This window comes from Fukomys damarensis, unplaced genomic scaffold, assembly GCF_012274545.1.
Source record: "Fukomys damarensis isolate Sample0158 unplaced genomic scaffold, DMR_v1.0_HiC HiC_scaffold_17, whole genome shotgun sequence".
Lineage (NCBI taxonomy): Eukaryota > Metazoa > Chordata > Mammalia > Rodentia > Bathyergidae > Fukomys > Fukomys damarensis.
The window spans coordinates 52,775,814-52,801,447 of NW_022900929.1; the positions used below are offsets into that span (position 1 = coordinate 52,775,814).

At 35.8% G+C, this 25,634-nt stretch overlaps 1 protein-coding gene across 3 annotated transcripts in view; it reads right to left on the reverse strand.

Annotated features, from left to right (window-relative positions):
• Positions 1 to 25,634, reverse strand: part of Prkd1 (protein kinase D1) — a 230,349-nt gene that overhangs the window by 25,643 nt on the left and 179,072 nt on the right. For all 3 annotated transcript variants that reach the window (XM_010633543.2, XM_010633542.2, XM_010633545.3), the window contains 9 exons: positions 24,098 to 24,308; positions 23,855 to 23,932; positions 21,566 to 21,770; positions 19,613 to 19,736; positions 17,517 to 17,594; positions 16,025 to 16,304; positions 15,004 to 15,056; positions 13,323 to 13,395; positions 10,770 to 10,876 (listed from right to left, as the gene is read on the reverse strand). In XM_010633543.2, the coding sequence (XP_010631845.1) occupies positions 10,770 to 10,876; positions 13,323 to 13,395; positions 15,004 to 15,056; positions 16,025 to 16,304; positions 17,517 to 17,594; positions 19,613 to 19,736; positions 21,566 to 21,770; positions 23,855 to 23,932; positions 24,098 to 24,308 (1,209 nt within the window). The remainder of the gene's footprint in view (positions 1 to 10,769; positions 10,877 to 13,322; positions 13,396 to 15,003; positions 15,057 to 16,024; positions 16,305 to 17,516; positions 17,595 to 19,612; positions 19,737 to 21,565; positions 21,771 to 23,854; positions 23,933 to 24,097; positions 24,309 to 25,634) is intronic.

Consider the following 25,634-nt stretch of genomic DNA (forward strand, 5'->3'; position numbering starts at 1 on the left):
TCACATTGTCAATTATCTCATTAGGATCTTATGTGCAATTATAGTTTTTCACACCAGAGAAACTATTCGGTATTTACATGTGTGACTTATTTATTTCATTTAGGAGTATATCCTGAATATGTATCCATTTTCCTATGAATGAATCTAATTCTCATTCTTTATGGCTGAGAAGTATTCCAATTTATAGAAAACCGCATCTTCTTTATCCAGTTTCCAACTGATGGGCAAATGGACTGTTTTCAAGTTTTAACTATTACAAACTGTGCCGCTATAAACATAGGTGCGCATATATCACTGTGGTATGATTGTTTTAATTCTTTTGGGACGGTACCCAGCAGAGGGATGGCTGGTTCAAATGGAACCTCTAGTCCCAGCTCTTGGAAGTATCTCCATATTGATTTCCACAGTGGTTGCACCAGTCTGCCCTCCCACCAACAATGGAGAAGGGTTCCTTTCTCCCCACAACCCCGCCAACATTTGTTATTGTTTGATTTCTTGATAGCAGCCATTCTTTGTGGGGTCAGGTGGAATCTCAGTGTTGTTTTCATCTGCATCTCTTGAATGACCAGTGATGCGGAACATTTTTTCATATATTTACTTTCTGCTTTTACTTCTTAAATGATTAAGTCTTGTGTCAAAGTGAGGAGTAAGAATAGTGAATAAAAAAGAAACAGAACAAAAGAAATTGCCAGCTAAACTAAAGGCCTTCTGTGTAGGCAGAGGGAAAAACAGAGTGTAAGAGAAGATACAATAAAGATTAAGAGACAGTGACCTCTGGGCCCCGGGCAGGTCAGGAGAGAAAGAGTCCTGTTGTACCTGGTTAGGTTGCTTCTTCTGCTTACCTTATCTCAGACACTGAAAAGTGGAGCAAAGAAAGTCCACAGGTGGCCCGGAAACGCTCCTCACTAAATTGTGTGAGTTGCACTCCTCTTGTGCCTCTATGTGAACTCCCCCAAGTATATGACTTCTTAAGAGGTATTAAAGTATTTCGCTCAATATATTCTTTGTTCTCTTCCGTTAAGCTCAATATGGCATGAGCAGCCTCTACAAGGCGGGTAACAAGTTGAACGTATGCTATCTAACAGGAGTATTCACAGGATACTTTCAGCCAGAATTACAAGGCAGGTAATGAGGGTGCGCGCTATCATCTATTTTGTGACGTATGTATTTTAAGTTCAACCGACTCCACAAATGAATGACCCTAACAGTATCTGTATAGTAAGGATAGGAGCAATTTTGCCATTTCCCAGTAAAGGACATAGTACACAGATTTAAAAAGAAATGACATGTTTCATGAAAGACATCTGACTAATAGGTCATGTATACACAATTGGTTAAAATACTAGAAAAGTTAAACTCACACAATCATCTCACTTAGACTTGGCTGGCTATTATATAAAGTCTTCATGCATTACAGGTTTCCCGAAGGATTCCTTGAGTGACAGTTTAAAAACTCTTTACCAAAGCAAAATTAGTTTGCTTTTTACCAGTTGATATAAAATACATTGATATTTTAAATTTATTACATATGTTGAGACAAAGTAACCCCAGATAACTTCCTTGTGAGTTGATCTGTTCTGCATTGAACCAAATGGCCAGATTTTTATATCTGACAGTAACAAAAGAAAATAAAACAGGAGATAAAGAATCATGCACTATTTTTCCAATAACCCTACACTAAAATGATGGGAAGTAGTCATACAGAATATGATTGAAGACTGGAAACAAAAAATCAAGCTACTATTATTTTTCTATTTCCATTTATAATTTGTGTTATCATTTTTAATAATTTAAGAACTTTAATATGAGCTTCCACCAAGGGAATCAATGTGACTGGATTGCAGTTTTAATTTTTCATATAAAATAACTTTTTAACTTTTCTTCCCAATGTCCAAAGTGACTGAATTTAAATATGGCAAGAAGACAACAACTATGGCATAGTAATGTACAAAAAAGAATTTTTCTAACTTCCGAGGCTTACCACAAGAATTCAAATAATAAATTTTGTAGCAGAGGAAGCTTCTGCAGGACTCTTTGGCCATCTGTTTGTTGCCTGCAAGTAATTTAATTTTCAGGAAATGAAACATTTGGTCAAGGACAGGAAAGAATAGTGTGCATTCACACATAACAGATTGATGACATATCCAAGGGGTGAAGTTTGAAAGTCTGGGAGGAAGTAGCAATCAGAGATTAGGACAAAATTTTTCCTGACCCAAGTTGCCTAGAAAAATCTTATGCAATATTGGAAAGAAAACACTAGAGGTGTACACTTATAAAGGTATTCATAATTTACTAAAACAGCCAGTGAACTAATTCTTAGGTTTTGTGTATGCTCTAGTTTCAGTGTATATTTTTTTACTTCCTGTTAAATATGTCTTAAATATTGATACAAAATATATACTTATATTCCATAACACAAATAGTGTTGCTTTATTGTAAATCTAAAATTGAAAACTTGTCCCATATGTTTAGGTGTATACAAGTTAAAGTTGCCATATTTTTCTCCTATTTCTTTCCCCTTTCACTCAGTTACCATCAGGCTTATTCTATTCAAACATACAAGAGATAAGAAGAAGATTGTAGATTCTTTTCAACAGTTGCTGCTGTTTCACTACTGAATCAAACGTAGAGCCTTTGGACTGGGACTGAACCATTCCCAGCCCTTTGTATTTCAAGACAGGGTCTCACTCACTTGCTAAGTTGCTCAGCCTGGGTTTCAGTTTGTGATCCTCCTGCCTCAGCCTCCTACAGTACTATGATTACAGGCTTGGCCCACCCAGCCTGGCTTTTCAATAGGCTTTTAGGTGCAATGCAACCTTAATATGAGGACTTCTGACTATTTTTCCATTAAAGGACTTACTAATTTACCTCAAATTGTGGTAGGAAAAACAAGAGTTGAAAGTGATGAGTCCAGGATGTAAATTCTAAATGACAACAGTAGAAAGCAGAACATTCTGTGGCCCAGTAGTGTTGGTAGGGCATTAGGTATCTTTCTCAAAGGTACTGTGTTGAAGCAGTAACTTTGTTAATTTTCCTTGGTGCCAGTTTTCTAAGGCTGAGAAAAAGAGTTAACGTTTTTATCTATTTTCTAATTACAGTCTCTTATAATTTCCACTTCATTTAATGGTCCTGGAAATCACCCATCTACCATTGTCGGGTTATTTCTTTCCACCATGCTAGTCCTTCCTTACATAATTTGTGAAAACCTTAGTATGACTCCATTGTTTCCCTGAGGGTGGAAATGAAGAATTGAAAATAAGCTGTGCAGATGGCAGTGATCAGGTTATAAAGGTGGTATTGAGGGGGACACAAAACAAAATGGACTCCTGTTAGCCTTCCCATCTCCAAGCAGGCAAGAAACAGCAGGCAACACAGGGCCACCAGGCAAACATCTTGAGACTGGAGAAACATGAAAGAATCGGGCATTTTATAAGTAGGCTGGGATTTTTATGACCTGCCCATAACGCCTTTATCAGGTCTGGTTGGCTGGTTAAAAACAAAAACAAACAAAGAGCTTGAGGAGACTTTGTCAATGACTATATGAGGAGGTAAATAAGGTGTGGTGCCTATCACCCAGGTACTGGAAAAAAAATCCCATCCTCCCGTGGATCTGTGTGTACTGCTCTAGACTTAGTGCATGATCTTTTCAGCATTCTTTTGCAGCCAAACTCACAAGACCGTCTTGCCAACACGTGGGAGGAAAGGCAATGTACATTCTCGGTTTTGTCACAGGAATGAATACATTATTTGGCCCTTTTATATTGATGATGCCATGCTACCTGGATTGTTCTCTGTCACAGGACACAAGAGAATGATTGAGCACAAGAGGAAAGATGCTGCTAATGAAGGGCTTAGACCACTTGTAAAATTCATTGTGGTGGGATTCTGGTCTGGTAAGATACAGTTGATTTTAGGAGTGGCTTGAGATAAAATGCAAACCTCCTCCACATGGTAAAGGATATATAGGCTTTTGTGGGGGCAGCCAACGTGCAGGCTGTGGACTCCCTTTACCAGGTGTTCCAAGGCAATGAGATGCCTTCAGTACCAATGGCGTGAGTTGGGTTCTTTGGCAAGAGCAAGAATAAAATGTACTTCTAGCTTTGGAGAAAGGAGCTGAAACTGGATGTACCCCATTAAAGATCCTAGTGGTGTACAGAGTATTTCTACAGATAGAGACACTGACTAAGACTTTACTAGTCACTGAGAGAAGTGGCCACCCAGTCCAGGGGAGTGTGCGTGGCCAATTTTATTGAGGCAGTTTCATAGATAACCAAGCCCAACATCATCCACACCTCTGGCGTCCAAAGCTCTTCCTGTGTTATAAATAGACATGCTGCTTACTTAGGGTAGAAGCTGCAATGAATTGGGAATAAAATTTGGAATATTGAAATGTGCCTCAATATAAGTAATTATCATGCAATTTGTTGATATACTGATAATCTCGACAGCCTGGTGTGTGTGTGTGTGTGTGTGTGTGTGTGTGTGTGTGTGTGTAAAGTATCAATGAATGGGAATGGAAAAAAAGAGGTAGGATGCCTTTCCTTGGAGAATTTAAGAAGGGAATCCCACACTGCACAATGTTCTCTCAAGGATGCTTATTTCCCCCTTGTTTCTCTTGACTCCAAGCCTTGGACATTTGCAAGATGTGTTACTGTATAATTTACATAAGAAGATATTTTACCATAATGAAATAATTACTTGCCATCAGTGGGCACCCTTGCTGTGTTTTCAGACCTTGATGAAGATACAAGCATTTTTGTTCTGAGACCAACAAAGCAAAGGTTGTGGGCTGTATCACGTGAAAGCTCTCGTTCTAACATGCAGAGATCATTTGGTTGCTGCGCATGATTGTGTTTTCACTTTATGTTTAGTTGCAAAAGGTCTACAATTTAAACAGGCTTATACTGCAGGTGTTACATTTTGGGGTGTAGCGTATTTTGGGAAATTTTATCTGCAAAATTTTAGAAATTGGCATTGCTATTAATTTAGAACAAAGTAACATAAATAGCTGCATACAAATAATGAGTGAAAATTACTTCATCCATACTAGATAAAACAATTTGGTCTTTTTTGTATAGGTATCACTAGCTGACATTTATAGTAATGAGGCCACAATCAAACTTAACCCACTGAACTTGGGGTACTCAGAAATACTCAGACCATTCCTGGTAAAATGTTTTCTTATACCATCTATCTGAACTGAACTCTATACTTTTTTTCTGGCCCTCATTGGCACACATGCATACTGATTTAATACAGTTCCAAATATTGTGGAAGAAATAAGTTGAAACATCTCCATTAAGTGCTAATGCCAACAGACATATTTACTATACCCTGATGCCAAAAAGGGAGTCAACTTTTAGGTAGCTAGTTTATGGTATACAGTTCACTATTACACATTTTAAATCTGAAATTAACTCTAAATCATGCGTGTTCCACTGAGTAAAATCAGCACAATAATGGGGTAAAGGAGGGAGTGGGACCAGTTTAACGTGTGCCTGGTAAAAAAATATCACTGGAGACCTATATTGATGTGTAACTATAAACCTGTCCACACACTTTTCAGTTATTTTCCACTGCATCAATTCTAGGAATGATTCAATCTAGATTAAGATGCCAGGATTGCTGCAGACACATGATAAACGTAACATGGTATTCAGAAATTGAACTTTCAGCTCACCTCCTTTGAGGCTTTGCTTATCTATCACCATTCATAGGAGAAGTACTCTGTTACCCTACATAAATTTCAGTCCAAAGACCTTGTACTTCATCTCTATCCCTGTCCTGCTCTCCCTTGGTTTCATTTTCTTTGCTCCACAGGATTTATCATTTTCTAACCTATTACAGAATCTTGTTTTATTAAATTTCCTGTATGTTTCTCACCCCACTCCTAGCTCCAGACCTACCATTAAAATATGTAAATCAAGAGGGAAATATCACTATTATGTTTTGTATCCCCCATAACAGAAATTATTCTTGGCACATATTAGGTGCTTAATTAGTATTTGTTGAGCGAATTAATTATCATCATAATGGAAATAACACATCCCATAAGATGACATATATAGTATCAAACCAGTAGGCAAAGGCTAGACTGCATTTGGTATTATTGGTAATTGGTTCATTGCAAAGGACTGTATTCTTCAGAAGCTCTCTTTGCCTCACTTTTATATGTATTATTAAGAAAGAAGCTTACTTTTTTGGAATGGAAAAGACAAAATAGTAATGGAGTAAGGAATGTGGATTTGAATTTCAACTCACTAACTCTGTTATCTTCAAAAGTATCTGACGAAAGTCAATTGGAGATATTGTTTCACTAGTCTTCAGGAACAAAATTCTGTTTCCCTGGATATATTAGAAATCCCTAGAAACACTTGTAATCCCCTCCCCTGTGTTTCTCCAGTTTATGGAATCCAGGATCCTAGCTTATGATTAAGCTGAGAGATGGAGAAGTTCTGCTCAGTGACTCCCTTTCTTCTGATTCTCTAGGAAACAGCAGGTTCAAGAGACCTATCGGAGAAAATCCTCCTCCTCCTCCTTCAAGGACCTCTGTTCAAATTTTTACTTGTAAATAAAGAGCAAAATAGAAGAGAGAAAAGTAGTAAGGAGAAGTTCAAACAATTCCTTAAATTATAAATTCCAATGGTTTAAAAGTATTTCAATGTATACGCTAATTGATTTCATTTATAATACTAGTTTATCTTAGTTTGTCCAAAAGAAAGGTTTGTGTTATTTGTTTCTTTTTCGTAAGAATCTTTTAGGTTTATGTTTTACACTCTGAGTAACTACTTTGGAGTTAATAATACATAGTGCAATGACTATTGTTATTTGGTTAGTATTTGCTTATCAAATTTAATTTTATTTATTTTACTGCTTATGAAATTTTGTTTTATTTTTTCCTAAAATAAAGCACCTTAACTTATAGAACACTTGAGAAAAAGTAGAATTTTTTCTTTCCTTTTCCACTTCGTATTCTGTGTGTAGTTTAGCTAAGGACTTTCCAAGGTCTAAATCAATCAGTGCTTCTAAGCTCTTTAGACATTTTTGTTTGTTTGCTTGTTTTGAGACAGGGTCTCACTATGTAGTTGAGACTGACCTGGAACTCACTATGCAGCCAAGGTTGGTTTTGAACTCACAGCGATCCTCCTGCCTCAGCCTCCCGAGTGCTGAGACTACAGGTGTGCGCCACCACGCCTAGCTTAGACAGTTTTGAATAACTGAAGTTAAGGAATATGTGAACCTTACAGAGTATCATTTAGATTAGTTTTCATTATCTGAAATACTTTATCACTATGATGCTTCAGGAGGATGTTAATTAATGTAGATATTAAATTTATTTCAAAACTTCCCAGGAAATCCCACTTTTGTTTTGGACCTTTTTTTCAAGACAAAAAGAAAAGAATACAGGCATAGTTATCTTATGGCTATTAGGGATATTGCATAAAATTTATCAACATGTCACTACATCTTAGAACCTTCAAACACTTTAAAGTAAATAATACTGGCATTATATATTTAAGTTATCAACAAAAGTTTATGTAGCCAAAACTAAATTTTATTTTATAGCCATAAAACATCATAATGTATAAAATCTTTAGAGTAATATGTATGTATATAACTCTAATCAATGGTATTATTATTTCCTTTTCTTAAAGGACAGTTTTTCTTTATATAAGGAATAGTATTGTAGCTTCTGTTTGTGTTACAATGCATGAATGCAGTTTGGGTTTACAAACATACTGAATATAAAATACAGAATATAGAGAAAAATCAGTGAACTTTATGAGCCATAAATTAAATGTACCCGCACCTTCCTTAGAATAAATATGTGGCCCTTCCTGCCATTCCCTTAATCTTCATCTCTGCCAAATTATCACCCTCTGTCAGTTTTTTTCATCTTTCTCTCACTTAAGTAAGTTCAGTCCTTCAATAGCCTTGCTCATTTGTTTTTTTAAATCTTCCCTCTCTATTCTAGTTTTCCTATCCAACCTGCTCCTCCTACTTTTCCTGAAAACTGTCCTTTCATTCATCTAAAAAAATTGGACACATCTGAAACTCATCCCCGGAGCAAGTTCATCCCTTCTGAGGAAATTATTCGTCATCTCTTCGCAGGCGTTGCTTTAAGGTAGCTCTGAGGTTTGATGCTTTGCAGGTACTTCAGCCTCGAAATTCTGTCCTCGGGATGAGTCCAGTTTGTTTTGTCACTTGTACCCTAAACCAGCCAGCCTAAAAGCAAATGCTTAATGCTAATAAATTTTCCTGCAAATATTCTCTCCGTGCCGTTTTCTGTTTTTTGTTACTATTCTTCCCTTAGGCAAGAACCACGTATGGTCAATTAATGAAAAACGTAAGTCTTTACGTAATACCTGTGAAGCATTTTATTCCATTAGGTAAAGAAATTGATAGGTTTCTGGACCACGTAAAAATGAATGAAACCATTTTAGGTGTTTACAATACATTTGGGTAGTCAGATGTAATGAGCTGTGACTCACAATAGCTCTAAAAGATAGTGAAAGAAAGCATGAACTGTTACTTGGTCAGGACACTGGAAACGGAGAAAAGTGAAGAGGCAAAGTATATCTTGAAACAACTGGCAGCTTTATGGTGAAATAAAAACTACCAAACCTGATATGTTAATTATGCCAAGGAAAAAAATTACTGACTGCAGATTATGTGATTAAACATTTAACACATAAATATGCATAAACATCTGTTTTACAGGCACAGCTAAGCAATTCAATTGCAAGACCTGTAACAGGAAGGACCTCTGTGTATCTCTGCCACGCTGTGTGGTCTGAACCTAGAAGAGTGCTTAGCTTGGGGTATCAACTTCAGTACATACAAGTTTCATAAACGAAGTGAAGAATGATCAGAGACAGTGGAGTCAAGTGATAAATAATGAAGATTTTTGAGATTTCAAGCTGTAATAAAAATATAAAAAATGTGTGACCTCTTCATATGCTTGAGAGTGAGAGTTTTCTAAGTTCTTTTTAGAAAACCACATCATAAAGAAAAAAATTTCCACATGTCTCTTTATTGCATTTGAGTTATCTGTAACTCGTATTTTAGAAAAGGAGAGGGTAAATAGTTTACTCTTAGGTGTATTTTATTCTTTTCTACCTCACTACAAAGTCAGCTAATATGGTACTGACAGACTCAGAAGGGTCAATTAAAAGGCCCAAACAGAACATTAGACCCTGCACTTATGTTAGTCTTCTGCAGTTGTAATAAAGTCTAGAAAGATGTTAATCATGGAACTTTTTCTCTCATGTTTTGTCTCAGGTACACATTCCATATCTGGAGGTTTTTCTCTGCAAAGGAATTTGCCTGAGGACACCATGTGGTAGTGGAGACTAGAAGGGTAGTGGCCAGGTTTGGGAAGATGTCAAAAGCTGTATTTTCACCTATTATTTATGATTCAATATTGCCACGTTAAGGATCGAGTATTTAAAATCGCTTTTTGGTAACTGATGAGCAAGTGCTAACACATGAATCTATGGATTAGAATCTTAAATTGGTAGTTATCGTTTTATGAAGATAGAGAACACTGTGAAAAGGACTCTGTGTGTTTTTTTTAATGTATAAAAGATAATTGGTTGCCCAAAAGCACAAAATGCTATTTTTAGAAATTCTGTCTCAGAAAAGTTTGGGGAAAAAACAAGAATCAAAATGGATTATGTAAACGTGCAAATTTCCAATGATGAATGTCCTTATATAGTGTACCTTAAATGCACCAATAAAATTAATCTTTAAAAAAGAAATACAGATATGTTTTTAAAAAATAAAGGTTTATTTTTATGTATAAAAGATATTATTTTTTTATTGTCTGCATAAAAGACCTTACTTAGGGTAGAAATTATATCTTTTTAATTTACTGTGTGGAATTCAATGAATGGCAATCAAATTAATAAATGAAGAGATGCAATCTATTTTGCTTTATTGGTAATGTTTAGATGAGAACTAATAAAAAGTGAATTAGAGGCCTGGGGATTTAGCTCAGTGGTTGTGCCGCCTGCCTAGCAAGCAAAAAGGACCTGAGTTCAATCCCCAGTACCAAAAAAAAAAAAAAAAAAGAATTAGAAATTAATATCATTACCATATATGCAAAATTACAGAAATTATATAAAAATTGGCTTTATCAATGGTCTAAATAGTGCATACAGGATAGCTATGCTGACTACATTAGGCAAACAACTTCTCAATTTCCCTCTAGCCTGCAAAAACAAGTTTTAGTGCATATAAAAGTTATATATACCACATAATAACTTTTATTGACAAATTCTAGTATAAAAAGGGGACTTTTATTAAGGAGAGGAGTCAAGTGACATATTCTATATCACATACAAGAGGGAGAAAGAGGACATTAATAAAATCAAGATGATTTGATTCTCAGACATATCTTACTCATATACTTGATGTGCTGACAGTTAACACTTAAGTCATGTAATTATCACAGCATAAAGGAGGAATGTTTATGAAGGGAAGGTCATTTGTAATGTAAAACAAAATGGTCTCAGCATGTCCATTATGAGCAAATGCTGAAATATTACCCATTAATATTACATATTGAAACCTGGAATTAAATACATGAAAAAGAGGAACCGCTGCCTAGATTTAGGAAGGATAGTCTGCAGGCGGTAGTTTGATACTTGATCTGTGTTTTCAGTTATTTTAGTGTTTTAAGTATCTATTCTGCAGATATTTGGATAACTTTGCTTCGCAGAAGTGGAAGGTACTTTATAGCTCTGAAATGAGAATCAAAGGAGTACCTGTAAAATTGCAACCTCATTACGAAGCTGGCTTTCTTGCTTTGTTGGAAATCGTAATTTGTCAATGATTTTAATAGCTACATCTCTTCCTGTTTTACGATGTTTTCCTTTAAAGTAAAAATGAAAAATATTAGCATTATTAAATATTAATATTAAAGAACACAAACATTTATAAGGACAGTTATAAAAAATGATAAGAATGTTCCACTGAATAAAATTTTCACCTTTTAATGAATTATTCTAAATGAAATATATGTGTCAAAATTAGCCACAATTTAGAACATAAAAATATTGGGCCATAAAAAGCTCTAAGTATGCAGCAGTCTAATATATCAGCAGTCTGATATTTTCTCATAAAAATATATATTTTAGAAATAGGATGTTGATACGCTTCACAGAAAAATATTCACACCACCAGTAGAAATACCTTACTTAAGAAAATATAATTTTAAAGTGTTGATAAGCAAATGTATATTATAGAGAAAGGCATTACATAAGTATCCAAGTTTTTGGCTCGCCTAGGGCACAATGAGCAAAGAGAAACTGTCTTGGGCGGCACATGCAATATATGATATAGTTAATGTATATAAGAAATGGAACTTCCTTTTCGAAAATGTTTTATTATAACACTAAAACCAAGTAACAGAACCCCCAATTCAATAATTAAATAAGATGATGTACGTGCCCGCTTAACAACAGTAAATGCCAGTCTTCATAGGCATACACGTATACAGGTAGACTGAAATGCTATGATGGTAATTGATGCTTTTTACTGATGCACACACACATGTAACCTCGATACACAAGGCTTCGATGTAACTGAATGTGGCGGGCACAGAGGGCGGAGTTAGCACCGCCCCACCGCCGCCCTGTAGCATTCATCCCCCCTAGATGGTCTGCACTCGCGCACCGTGCCACTGAGACATGAAAAATATCGCTAAAAGTCACATAATAATGGTAAAAGTGCACAGTCTTGTGAGTCCACATTAATAGCGGTCCAGGGCCACGTATAACCCCTGGGCCACTGATTTGATATATCTTCGATAGAGCCTTGGCTCTGGCATTTACTAGGGGTGTGGCCTGAAGCCAATCATTTCATCTTTTAGGGTTTTACATTTCTTGTTTTCAGTGGTCCCACTGTTGTGATGATTAGGGGAAAGAAAACAAAGTACAAAAAGTATCCAGTTAGCTATGTACACCAAAAAAAATTTTATTTTCATCAGCACATGACAGGTCTTTTATCTATACTATACCCCTTGTATTTCTCATGGCCTTTTAGGGTATCTATGGGGGCCTCAAGTTCTTAATTTCTATGCTGCTATACTGTAACAAATACAGACTATAGTGGCATTAATTGAATCTGAAAACAAAATGAAAATGGAAATAGAAAATAGACTTCAAAAGCTTTGGTCATATATTGAAATTCTACTATTTCAATGTTTGCTGTAAATCTGGTGTTCTTCACCCTACAGCCTGTTCTCACTTTGCGTCCTCCCTCCTTGGCTTCTGCTTCCTTCATGACCACATTGCCGTGTTTTGCGACCTCTCCTTCCTTACCATCACCTTTTCCGCTGACTTGCTGTGCTCTTTATTTCAACTCCGGCATCTTATTCCTACTGCTATCTACAAGACCACAGCTCATTTTACTTGTATTCTTCTATCACGGTCACTGTCACTAGGACTTGGCTTTCTTCTGAAAAGCTGTTCTCTGCTTCATCCCTTGTGTCTGTTCTTAACGTTTTAGCGTTCTGTGTGTAAGCTTCCTCCTATACATAGTCTCACAGTGTTGACATTTCAAATTATCTGGCATTTGCTGCTCTTTCTAATCTCATTTCTCATCCCTGCCTCCCTCCCTCCGAATGTGCATACATGTATCATGCATCTCTCTCCTGTGATTTCAGTTTTTGCACATAAATGTTACACTGTAGAACAATAATCTAATTTTTGGTCTCCCCTATCACACCAGCATGCATTAACAAACAGCAAAATGGTTGTTGACTCACTGACAAGTTTTTTATAAAATAAAGTCTAGAGTATTTTTATGAGAATCAAAGTGACTCTTTAAATCAGAAAAGAACTTAGTTTTTAAATTTAAGCATACAAGAAAAATTGAGGGAGTCCTTATGATTATTTCACAGCATTTAACCTCACGCAGAAAAAGACAATTTGTGACTTACATTAAGAAACCGAAATTTTTGTCCAGTTAGCATAAATGGACTTCTGTAGGTGTTCTGATCAAAGATAGACTGAAGAAAACAGCACTAATCTGTGAACAGTAACTTTCTTCTTTTTTAATGTTTTGCCTCAAGAAAGCAAATTGCTTCAGTATTGTACAGTCTGTCAATATTTAAGCAAAGTAAGTTTTTTAAGATACGTTTTTTGATGTATTTACAAAATGTTTTTCCCTTTCAAAAAAGAAGTATATCAGTTTTTCAAACAATGATTATCTCAAGAGAAAATTTAAAAGGTAAAATATAGAGGCAGTGCATATATATGCAAAGATCTTGCTTTTTATTTCTTTCTAGAAAATATTATTTGTGTGAACTAACCTACCTCCATAAACAATTCCAAACTGTCCAGAGCCCAGGACTTCATCAGGAAAAATCTGATACACTGTGCTGATGTCCTATGGGTATGAGTCCAGTGAAAAACAAAGATGAGAGGGAACAAAGTGTTATTCCTAATAAATTATATAATTCTATTTCAACTTATTATATTTTTAAATATTTCAAAAAATAATTGTAAATGCTCCATAAAATTTCAATGACTATAATATTCAAAGCATTTTAAGTAATGTAATATTGTGAAAGCTGCTCTGATCTTAAGTGCTGGAGGTTTTCTAATGTGCTATTAAATGTGTTTTAATAGAGAGAAATAAGACCCCAAAATATATAATGTCACTGAAGTATGCAGAAAAGGAGTTGCTTATTAAAATGGATATCTAGAAATTTTATGAAATATTCATGGATTCCAATCGCATGTCTGAGGTATTCCTGATATACCATGTTGCTAGGATGGTAAGGCTGTTCCCTGGTTAGTCTCCCCCATCCAGATGAACCGAAGTGGGAAAAAGAGGGCCTGTGGCACCCTGCATGACCCAGAGAAACTGTAAAAGAATGACAGCCCACTATGAGAGTCTTATCTGTGAAGCAGCTAAACAATTCCATTTTTATCATTTCTGGAGGTAAAAAGTTCTAAAACTTTCCTCTTTTCTTGTTGAAATAATAATTGGTGAACAAAGGATGGTTTTAATCTAGGTTGTGACTGACTGCTGAAGAGTTCATTTAACACTATGAAGTTGTCTATGTCTAATTCCTCTTTGACTTTTGGTTTCATTTATGCAAATTTAGCAAGGGTTGTAAAGAGAGAGTAGTAATGAAAAGAGCTGAAGCAGGTATTCTTCTAAAAGCAAATAAAAATCAGTGTTACCAAGTCATAAACTGGTTTCTTTTGGTCATAGGCATAGTAGGAAAAATAGAGCAAAAGCTTTGAGTCACTAGAAGGAAGTGGAAAAGGCCTTATTACTTTTTGGCTATTTACATAATGACAATAGAACAAGTAAAGCAAACATGATAGTTATAACATTTCCGATCTCTAATTTTCAAGAAGTGAATGGAAAGAATGAATTTGGTTGGAACAGGTGATTAGTGTGCCAGAGTGTGGACCCATGAAGTCTGATTTATGCAAATTTCTTGAGGTCTCCTTGGTATGCACAAGTACTGTAGCTGCAAGAGGGTTTGTAATCCTTGTATTTGACAGTAACCCTATGTACAAGGGATAAGAATAGTGGCATGGTTAAGCTGCACATGCAAAGCAGTGAGTTTATTTTATCTGTGTATTTATTTTATAATACATCATTGACCATTAAAATTCCAACATCAAGGACTGGGGATACATACAGATCAGTGGTAAAGAGATTGCTTTCATGGCATGAACCAGTATTCAAAAAAAATCCCTAGTATTACAAAAAAAGTGAAAAGAGTAAATATGTAAAAAATCAACTATTATGCCATAGCTGTCTATCTTTCTGCTACTACATTGTAGATCAGATTATAGCAAAATCACAATCATAATGCAATGTTTCTAAAACCTTATGGAAGAAAAATATTCAGTAGATATTATTTTACTTTCTAGAAAACATTGAAAAAATTAAAACCTCAGATTAATAAAAATCTATACTCTTATTTTCTAATAATCACATTGCCAAGTTTGGTATTAGTATGTACCTACTCACCACATTTTCTTGAATCTGGCAATTTGATACTGAAATGCTCACAGAAATATCTTCTGGAAAAGCATGTTGAAAATATAAACACAAAAGTGTCAGAGAGGTAATAACAAAATAAGTAAATATCAATTCTACAGGATTGGATTTAAATACATCATAGTAACTTCTATGAGGACATCTATTTCCTTTTAAAACTATAAACTCATTCTATGCTTGGTTTTAAAAAATAGTATTTTGTCAGTTTAGGAGTCATAGGATTTGGGTTCAAATACTGATCTCTCTAGACCAATTTCTTTACCTTTAAAATAGGCAAATCATTAACCTGTCGCAGCTTGTTTTAGGCATTAAAATAGAGATGTCAGGTAAAGTGAAAGTAATCAAGCCATAATAATCATAAACATTCTATTAATATTTGGCTGTAGAGATAAATAAAATTATGTTAGATCAGCAGATAGCACACTATAATGTGAAAAAGGGTAATTCACAGGTTTATTATTAATAACCACTAATGACATTTATAATACATTTATATGGATAGTCCTCTACAATTCCTTTTTACAATTCATCCTCAATTCTTCATCTTGGTTACATGTTGGAATACTAGATCTCATTTTACTAAGAAACAGAGATTTATTCCTAGGATAAAATCATCAAGATTTACTGACTAATTCTTACACTAAATGCCCTGCCCAGACTGCCATGTTAGATGACTTTGGGGAAATATATTAATTCCTACTTGTTGCATTCTAGATCAAGTGCAAACTGATTAAATGACTTCTTTTTATGACCAAATGGCTCTAAGAGATCGGTAATTGCCTAATATGCCGGCCTACACAAATCTGTAAAAAAAAAAAAATGAATAAAAGATAAAGACAGTGGAGCAGTTTCTACGTAGAGACTCTGTTTTCCTAAACCCATGGCAAGGGCTTTTCCTTTACTCTAGTCTTGGGCAATGCCAAATGCCGGTTTACTGAGCCAGAGGTGGGCAGACTGAGCTTCATGCCAGGAAGGAAAAAGGAAGACTTACTGTGAGAGTAGGTTCCTGAGCCCACAGAGGAGCCCTTGGGAATGACCGGCATGAGTGCGTGCTGGATGGCCATCTCCCACCTCCTGGCCACATCTGCACCAACACCACTGGTGAGGACACTGCTGTTTGGTGGGGGGCTAGAAGGATTGACCACATCTTCTCCCACATAATACACTGCATTTGTTGTAGTGATTTCAAAACAATGAGGATTAGCTCCATTAGGAATTAATGCTGAAATTTTTGCTGCTTCCAGAGATAAAATTTCTGATAAAGGAATTTCCTACGGAAGAAAGAGTGTCCTCGATATAGGTTTACAAAAACATGCAAACTTTTAATTAAAGTTCATACCAGGAACATGTGAGAAATGACATTAAAGTCATCAAGTATATAAAATATTTGTATAAATAACATTATTAAAATTCAAAAATATTTTGATAATAGGAAGCCTTAGTATCACTTTTTTCTAGAAAATACAAGTGATTTTTTATGATAATCATCTGTCAGGAATAAACATTCTTAAAAATAATGGTTTTGAATCTTCATCAAAATCCAAGACTTGGAAAATGAATGATAGTATTTTAAATGGTGAGGCAAAATGATGACATTTTTGAAATGTATCTGGGCTTACATCACTGTTTTAAAATGTTAACTGTATAAAGTACTGAAAGTAAGCATGATTTAATTCAGTACATGTTAGTATAAACACAAGCAAATAGTTTTAGTGAGTAAAATATTACAGCCCTTGGTTTTTTACAAATACAGTTGTTTTAAAAAAACATACAAATATTAAATAATTGTGACATTGTCTCCTAGGAAGTATAAAGTGACTAAAAAAATAACCCTTAAATAAAATGATTAATTGTCTTTTGTAGAGAATGTAAAGTGGCCACGGAAAATCAGATTAATTATGCTGCATTCTGCACTCATGTTAGAGGAGCAAGTATCTACTATTTCCACTGTGAGTTTCTTTTGGAGTTGTGTTTTACTAGGTCATATATTATATCACATCTGTGTTATTTAATGTAGAGAGACAGAAAGAAAAATGCTGCTAAGTACTTCTCTAGAGGAAAGTATTCCTTATAAATATTGGCAAGCATGAAGAAATCATATACTGTTTCTTAATTTCCAGTGATGTGCTGGATATAATGGATATAAGGAATTTACTTTTAGTTCTTCTGCTGTGACCACTGATTTCCTAGTTAAATCACACAACTGTGCTAAAATATTCAATTAAGCTTCCCCTCCTTCCTTCTTTGTATCATCCCTTAGAGCAGTAAGCAGTCTCCAGGAAAATGTGAGATTCACAGATAAATTACGAGGTTACAATGTGATTCTTTAAGAAATCTGGAAACTACAGACAAGAAAAAAATATCTTTTAGAGGAAACACAGAGTCATGGCTGTTGGACATATTTCACATTTCTGATACTCTGCATGCTCATGAAAAAGCAGGAAAGGACGCTGAACTACAATCAAAGAAACAGCCACATTTACCTTGTAGTATCTGCTGCCTGTGTCATTTTGAAAGAGTGTGATGCATTTGCTATCCAATCTCCAATAGTGCCGTTTCCGCTGAAATAGAAGGTAGATTCAAGATCTTTTGAAAGCTTTAAATATATCCTAAGATTGATAAAATAAGTATGTTTTCTCAATGGGAAAATAGAAAATGGTGGTGGATGGACTTTGACTAAGACAAACTCACACTCAATTGACTCTAGGAATTCACTGTGTAGCAAATACCATGTGATGTGTTTCTGCATCTACATGAGACAGTCATGAGTAACAAAGAAGCTAATGTATTGGCACCCCGGGAGCCACCTGGCCGTCAGTATGTGCAGTCAATGGCAAATATCATTTTATAATTTGATTGCTTGAAGAGCTTAAGGTGTATTTATAGTCTGTCATAAAACAAGGCTTAGTAGGAGGTGTAATGTTTATTCATGCTTATTATTTTAGAACATAAGAAATGTCATGCTGATCTAGCCAAGTATTTTGGCTTCCATTACCAATAGAAGAATTCTGAACATTACAGCAGAACAAAAGAATATTTTTCTGGATGATATCTTGACTCTGTGGAACCAATTTAAAGTTAAACAAATGCATCTGGCAATTCTAACTTCTTTTAAGTTCACTCTATATACAACTACTACAATTTGGTAATAAGGTTCTTGTTCAACATAGGTAAATCTTTCATGATTTTAGGATATGAAGCACATGCATGAGTGTGTATTTTCATATTTTTTAGATCAAAAGCCCTTTTAACATACTTTTGGTTTCACATGCAACCAACTGTAGACTAGTCAAATATATTAAATATATGGCAAATACCCTACAACCTGTCAAAGAAGAACTAGATAGTATTTAGTTGAATCTCACAGTAAGTCTGGATGTTACCTTTCTCCAACAAGAAGCCTGAGATTATCAATAGATCAATTAGGTTATAGGTGTCTATTATCTAAAGAAACGATGGATAAGAGGAAATGAGGAAAGCACTATCAATGACTGATCAATCAGCCTTTCACTTAGTTTAACTTTGATACTTGGATCAAGCTGTTCTCTGGCTTACACATAAACACCCAGATACACCTCATTCATCAACCATTACAAAAATCTGGAAATGTAAATGACTCAAGTAAACCATGGGACTACTACACTCCTGGATTTTTACTATTTTAAATGAACAAATAAAGATTTGAGAAGTAATCAATAGTTCCAGCATTCAGAGGCTGAAGCAGAACAATTGTGACAAGCTCAAGGCCAGCCTGGGCTACATAGTGAGTTCAAGGACAGCTTGAACTACAAAGCAAAACCCTGTTTCAAAAAAACAAAGAAACTAAAAGGAAGAAGTAATCAATAGTCATCACTGTTATCTTTTCTCACTCCTTAAAGTGCAGCATTCCTTCTATAATTATCTATCACAGAGGAGTACTATTATGATTTAAATCTGGACTGTTCCCGAAAAGGCTTACGTGCTTAGTTTAGAAGGGCTTTTCGAAGTTAACTATGTCACGGGGACGCAGTGCTCATCAGTGGATTAGACACTGAGAAGTGAGAGCTAACTATGCTATTGGGAAGAGGGGGGTCTGGTCAGGGAAAGTGGGTCGCTGAAGGTGTGACCCGGAAGGATTTATCTTCATCTCTGGCTCCTCGTTTTATTCTCTGCTTCCTGGCCGCCATGAGTTAAGCAGCTCTCCTCCGCCCAGGCCTTTTCTGCAAGCCCTTCCTGCCTCTGAGCAAGTGTGCCATGGACTATAACCACGGGGCAAAATAAATCTCCTCTCATTAAGTTGTGGGTATCTGGTATTTGCCTCAGTCGTGAGGAAAGTGATGAAGCAAAGTGCCTGGAAAGCCACACTGCAACTTTCCTGACTCCTGGAAGCAACAGCTGGACGTGCACATGGTCTGCAGGTCATTTGAGTCATCGAGGTAAATGATTTGGTTTTCCTGAAATTGATTTCTATGTTATTTTTCTTTTGCAATGTCTCCACCTGATCCTACACCACGGGGCATCTGGTAGTCCTGAGAGGGTGCCAGCAGCTTCTCTGATCACAGGCAGGGCCCGTGAACTGCAGGCTTGCTGTGAATCTTACCAGTGTGTCCTTGCTGGTGTAGTGGACCATCCACCCTTCCTTCATCACCGAGCTGCTTTTCCTCTTTGTGTGCTTGATAGACTGCACCACCCTCATGAGTGGGATATTGTTGCTTGTCGATGGACTTGAAAAGTCAAAATATTTTAAGAGAGAAATGTTCTCAGATTCATATCTTTTCTTGAATAAAACCTTATTTCAATTATGTCAAAGTGAAAGTCAAAAAACTTCACATCTCATTTTTGGTGAAAGGTAGAGTCAGAATAGCACAGTTCAGAAAATGGGCTACTTGGAAGAATGATGGGCATTAAATGTACATTTTAAAGAGCTCAATGTAGGATAATAAGCACCTTGTTTCAGGTGGACCTGAAGGGGGCTCAGTTTTCAGTTAAATAGCAGATTGCTATCAATATATTGAAGCCATAGTATTTCACACATGAAAGCTTACTTGCTTATTCACTACATGTAATATGGATATGGTTAATCATTTATAGATTATATTTTTCAAAATAAATTTTAGTCTCTGAAGAATTTCTTAAAAATTACAAACTGCTTTGTTAACTGCCTTTTACATAATTATTATCCACAGGTATCCTGCTTTCTCAGTCCCCTCCACACACCCCCCACATACCTCGCTCTATCTCTATCTCTTACCTCCTGTTATGGTTTAGATCTAACATTTCCCCCCGGTGTCTCTTGTGTATGAAAGGTGACTGGATCCCTGGGGTGCTGTACAAATCAGTGGATTCAACCACTGATGAGTTCAGTAGCCGAATGTGCTGTTAGGAACAGGGGCCTGGTTGGAGATGAGTCACTGAGGACAGGACCTGAAATGAATATATTTGTGTCCCCAGCTCCTCCAGCCATTCCCCTCTCTTTCTGCTTCCTGTCTACCACACTTGAGAACCACTTTTCCACCATGCCCTTGTGCCATCCCATTTCTACCTTGGAACCAGCCAACTATGGACTGAAAACTGGGGGCCAAGATAAAATTCTTGCCCTTCAAGTTTTGGGTGTTGAATATTTTGCACCAGCAAATGGAAAATAACTAAGATACCTTCCCTCACCCGTGCCTTCTCACAACCCCAAATGCTTAAATACTAAAGAAATTTATACCCTTCATAAGGGAGTTAGGTAATAAGACTAATATTTTCCAATATTTTAAAAATATTTTCCGTGCCATTAGATGGAAAAAAAACTTGTCATTACATTTCTCTACTCTTGTGAACAATTTTAGTCTGTCAATGAATTTGACATTTGTAGAATGGACACAAATGTTGCACTATGCTTTATAATATAAATTCGAGGCTGGGAAAGTTTTTCTGTAAAAGACTAGGTAATAAATATTTTAGGCTTGATTGAATGCATAACTGTACTATTGTAGTATAAAAGCAGCCATAGACAATATGAATGGGCATAGCTATATTCCAATAAAATGAATTACAACCCAAGCAGCAGTCCAATTTGACCCAACTGTGCCAACTCCTGATATAAAAAGTGAGGACTAGCTAGTGGCAAAAAAGTATAGATAACAAAAAAATTGTACTTCAGAAATGAACACAAGAACAATAAGAAAGGTGTAGGCTGAATGTGGTATTTATAATAGGGTTGAACCATGGAATAGACAGAAACTGCTGGGGTAGAGAGCCCCACGTATTTCCACACAAGGAACTCTGAGTTACTGTTAACTTAGCTGTAAGCTCATGAATAGGAGCATCACGTCCACACCAAAGAAAATGGGTCTGTGGATAAGGCAGTGCCAGGAAGGATGCAAACTGTACTTCTTCTAGGGAACCTGGACCTCTTAACTCTAAGCATACTATCCACAATTCAGAGGTCACTCATAATGAAACTAGAAACACCTCAAATTTCTTTTTAGATGGAAATACAAGAGCCTAAAGAGTAAATACCACACGGGTTTCACTGCTAGGCTGAGGCTGGCATTGCTGCTCTCACCTGATGGTCCTGTTGGAGTCTTCCTGGTCGGGGTCTGCATCCTGCATTTCCCCACTGTCACTCTGGCCTTCAGCCGTGGCCATCTCAGCATCTTGGACCATTGCCTCCTCCATGTCATCCATGAGTCCACTGTTTCTTTCACTGTCATTGTCATCACTTCCTTCTTCCATGACCACATCAGATTCCGCCCCAGGGCTCAGCAGATCTAGAAAATTATTTTGACCCATGAAGATAAGCCTGGAATAATGGAGCTTAAGAGAAAGACACTAAAGCAAATCAATTGAAAGCCCTAAAAAAAGGCAATCTTGTGAAGAATTTTTCTTTTCACCTTTCCTTTTCATTTTAGTTCCTAAGTACATGAGTGTACGGGAAGGTGACTATGCAATCTTTTCAGGCAGAACCCTATTTTCCATATCCCTAACCCTAAAACATGACAGGTCATGGAGAGCTTTGGAAGGAAGCCAAAGACAGAAGCACAGCACTGGGAGGCAAAGTGATACCAGACGCAAGTTACCAGGAAACTGATCATGTTTCACAGCACAGCTCTTGTGGGAAAAAGAAAGACAGGGGAAGATGATGGAAACTTTTGCATGAAGGACAATTCAGGGTCAATGACTTTTGCTATTCCAGTAACTTTTAAAGTCATGGACTCCAGAGTGTTAAATTTGTCACAGAAGCTGCAGCTTTTAAATACCTAAGATACTGGATACTTAAATATTGAACTCCATTGTTAGGTACAGCAGTTAGTCTTAATGCAGGAATTTTAATAATTTAACTTATACAAAACACTTATTTTAAAATTAGAGAAACAGGTCAGTCAAAGACTCTGGCTTGCCAAGTTTGGAACATTTACATTTTACAGAATTTTTCTGATTATATGGGAAAATGCAATTTCAAAGTATTCAACATCAAACACTGTTATTTCCCTTTAATTATAGCTATCAAGTACATACTGACATTCCTTAGGATCCAACAAAGTCAATATTACATTCCAAAGAAAATGGGAAAATTGCCAAGTTTTAAATTTTGACAGATAATTCACATATCTCCATTCCAGAAATCGATAGGCTTGAGAATGTTTTCCTAGACAGCAATCCTTTCTTCCTCCTTCTTCAGGAATACATATATACATTTATAGCTATCAAGTACATACTGACATTCCTTAGGATCCAACAAAGTCAATATTACATTCCAAAGAAAATGGGAAAATTGCCAAGTTTTAAATTTTGACAGATAATTCACATATCTCCATTCCAGAAATCGATAGGCTTGAGAATGTTTTCCTAGACAGCAATCCTTTCTTCCTCCTTCTTCAGGAATACATATATACATATATATACTTGGGTCTTCGGTCTTTTACAGCCATTTTTATTTCCAGAGGAACTGGAAGACTGCTGTGAGACTGACAGTATAAAATAGTTCACTATCTGTAGTAAAAGCCCGGGCTCCTAAGCCAAATATTTTAATACCAATCCTCTACCTGTGAAGAAGGTGTGAGCTATTCCTTTAGGTCTTGGCATTTTTTTCTCAGAAGAGTGCTTCAAAGTCAATTTACATACAGCTTTCCAAAGAAAATAGTTCCAAATATAGAAAAAAGGACGTTGTTTTTAATTGGTCAACTTAAAGTTTTTCTTACTTTTAAAGATGCGGGTTAGTAATCTTAGATATAATTGAAACAGTAAGTGAGCAGTGGATAGAAATGAATGATTGTGTCTGTGATCTTTTCTGTACTCAGCAAACAGGGAAGAAAGTTAACTTCTGTTTTGATATTGGCTGAGGACCGACAAATAGAGAATGAGAGCTATAACCTGTAGACGTAACAATTCTGAACAAATTAGGATAGAAAAATAAAGTTAAAAAGCTAGGAAAAATTGTGGATATACAAGTTCACAATATTCGCTATTCACCATGCAAAGATGAAAGCTCTTTCAGCCAGGCAGGGTGGCACACACCTGTAATCCCAGCAGTCTGGGAGACTGAGGAAGGACAGTCCCAAATTAGAGCCTCGTCTGGAGCAACTTAGCAAGTTTAGCAAGACTTTATCTCAAAAGTAGGGCAAAGACACTGGTTCCAGCCCCACTACTGGGTGGGGGTAGCTCTTTGGCTATATCAAAACTAGAGGAGCTGAAACTTTTCCATTTTTCCTTCATACAGATCAGGCTTCAGGCTGATTTTACAAACACTGAGCTGAAAACAATCTAAAAGTGAAAAGCCTTGCTAAACCTTAATGGCCACATGCTGTACCAGTGAAGAAGCAAGGCAGAGACATGACTGCTGGACTTTACCTACCTCCATTGATGGTCACTTCGCCCAGGCAGTTGTTGGGTACTTTTGGTGCACAACGTTTATGACAGTTGAATCTGCAATCTAATCATAATTATTTTGAAACAAAACAAACAGAAAGTAGAAATTCATCAGAAAGAGAAGTTGTAAAACAACAACAACCACAAAAGAACTTTCAGAGGCATGCAGATTAACTTTTGGATCAGAGACTGGCTGGTGACAAAGACTCGGTGACAAGAGCTCCCTTACCTTTGCACTGCAGGCCCTGCCTGAAAAGACCCTTGAGGAGCTTCTTGCAGTACTGGCACACAGTGGGACGGGTGTAGGAATGGATGACGAATGTGTGCGGCACTTTAACCTTGGACATCAAGATCTTGTCAAGCTGAATTGGTCTTCCAATGTATGACTGAGAATTTGATCTCTTTTCCCGACCGATAAATGACTCTGATGGTGACTTTTGCTACATGTTTAAAAAATAATAAAGGACAATATGATGAAAGAGACCAGTATTGAATTTAAATATTTCTGTATTTTAAAATCTCATTTTGTTTTACTGTTCCATATGAGATAATCTAGGACTATGTTTCCGTTAAACAATGTAATTTATTAACATTTTACTTCCTATTTGAATTAAAATATTTGAAAATGATTTCTAGGTCTTTTCATTGTTTTTACTTTATAAATTAATTTAATTACAAAGAGAAAAACAAAGGTGAAAGCAAATAAAACTTGGGCCTTAATATCCCTGTACATATTTTCTCATTGGCATCTTCTTGAGTACTAACTATATGCAAATGGATAGAAAATGCAAGTAGTTCAAAAAGAGAAAACGAAAAGCAAATACTCCTGTTTGCCTGTATGATATTGCTGAAAAATGTCTACACTTCCTTTGGATTACCTCAAGGAAAACAATTAAATATAATTTAAAATTATTTCTCAAGTACATAAATAAGCAAAATGTTAAAATTATACTATAATTAATTTTTATAATAAAAACAGTAAGGCACAAAAATATTGATTTTGGGGGTAATAATTATCTCTACATACTCATCCTCTCACTTTGGAATTAATGAACTCTATACATGGGCTTTTAAAATGAAATGAAATAAAATTAAATGTTATTTTAATGTTTTTGAGCAATTTCACAGTATCCCTTGATTGCATGCCAATGTACTTGGGATATTCAGAAAAAATATATTTTGGAATTACTAGAATAAAAAGTGACCTGTCTTACTTCTTAATAATTAGAACACACATTTCATTTACTAAGCACCTATTCTATAGTAATAACTATATTAAGTTCCTTAAAGGGCGATCTTGTTATCTACAATTGAAGCATCTAAATTTGTAAAGTTTACAAACATTCTTTAGGTGAAATGCTAATACATAGTGCAACCTAAACATAAAGCTACACTTAAAAAAAACCCACTAGAGCCCCTGTATTATTACCTTACTCATTTAATTTCTATTTTGCCACAATTATTGACAAGGAGAAAAATAAATCACATTTATATACTATTTTAATTGACTTCAATCTCTAAGTTACCAAAAGGTAACAACACTTATTAAATGGGAAAACTTTGATTTGCAGATTTAATAGCTACAGTAAGAGGGGCTGGGGTCGAGGCTCTGTATAAGGATATTATGTCTAGAGTTACATTTATAATTATAATTCAGAAAAGGAAAACTATAAATCACATTTACTCTGGAAAACTTAATTCCTGCAAGGAAGTCCATGAACCTGACCAAGATAGGCCAACGGTTTTCCAAAAATGAATCATAAATA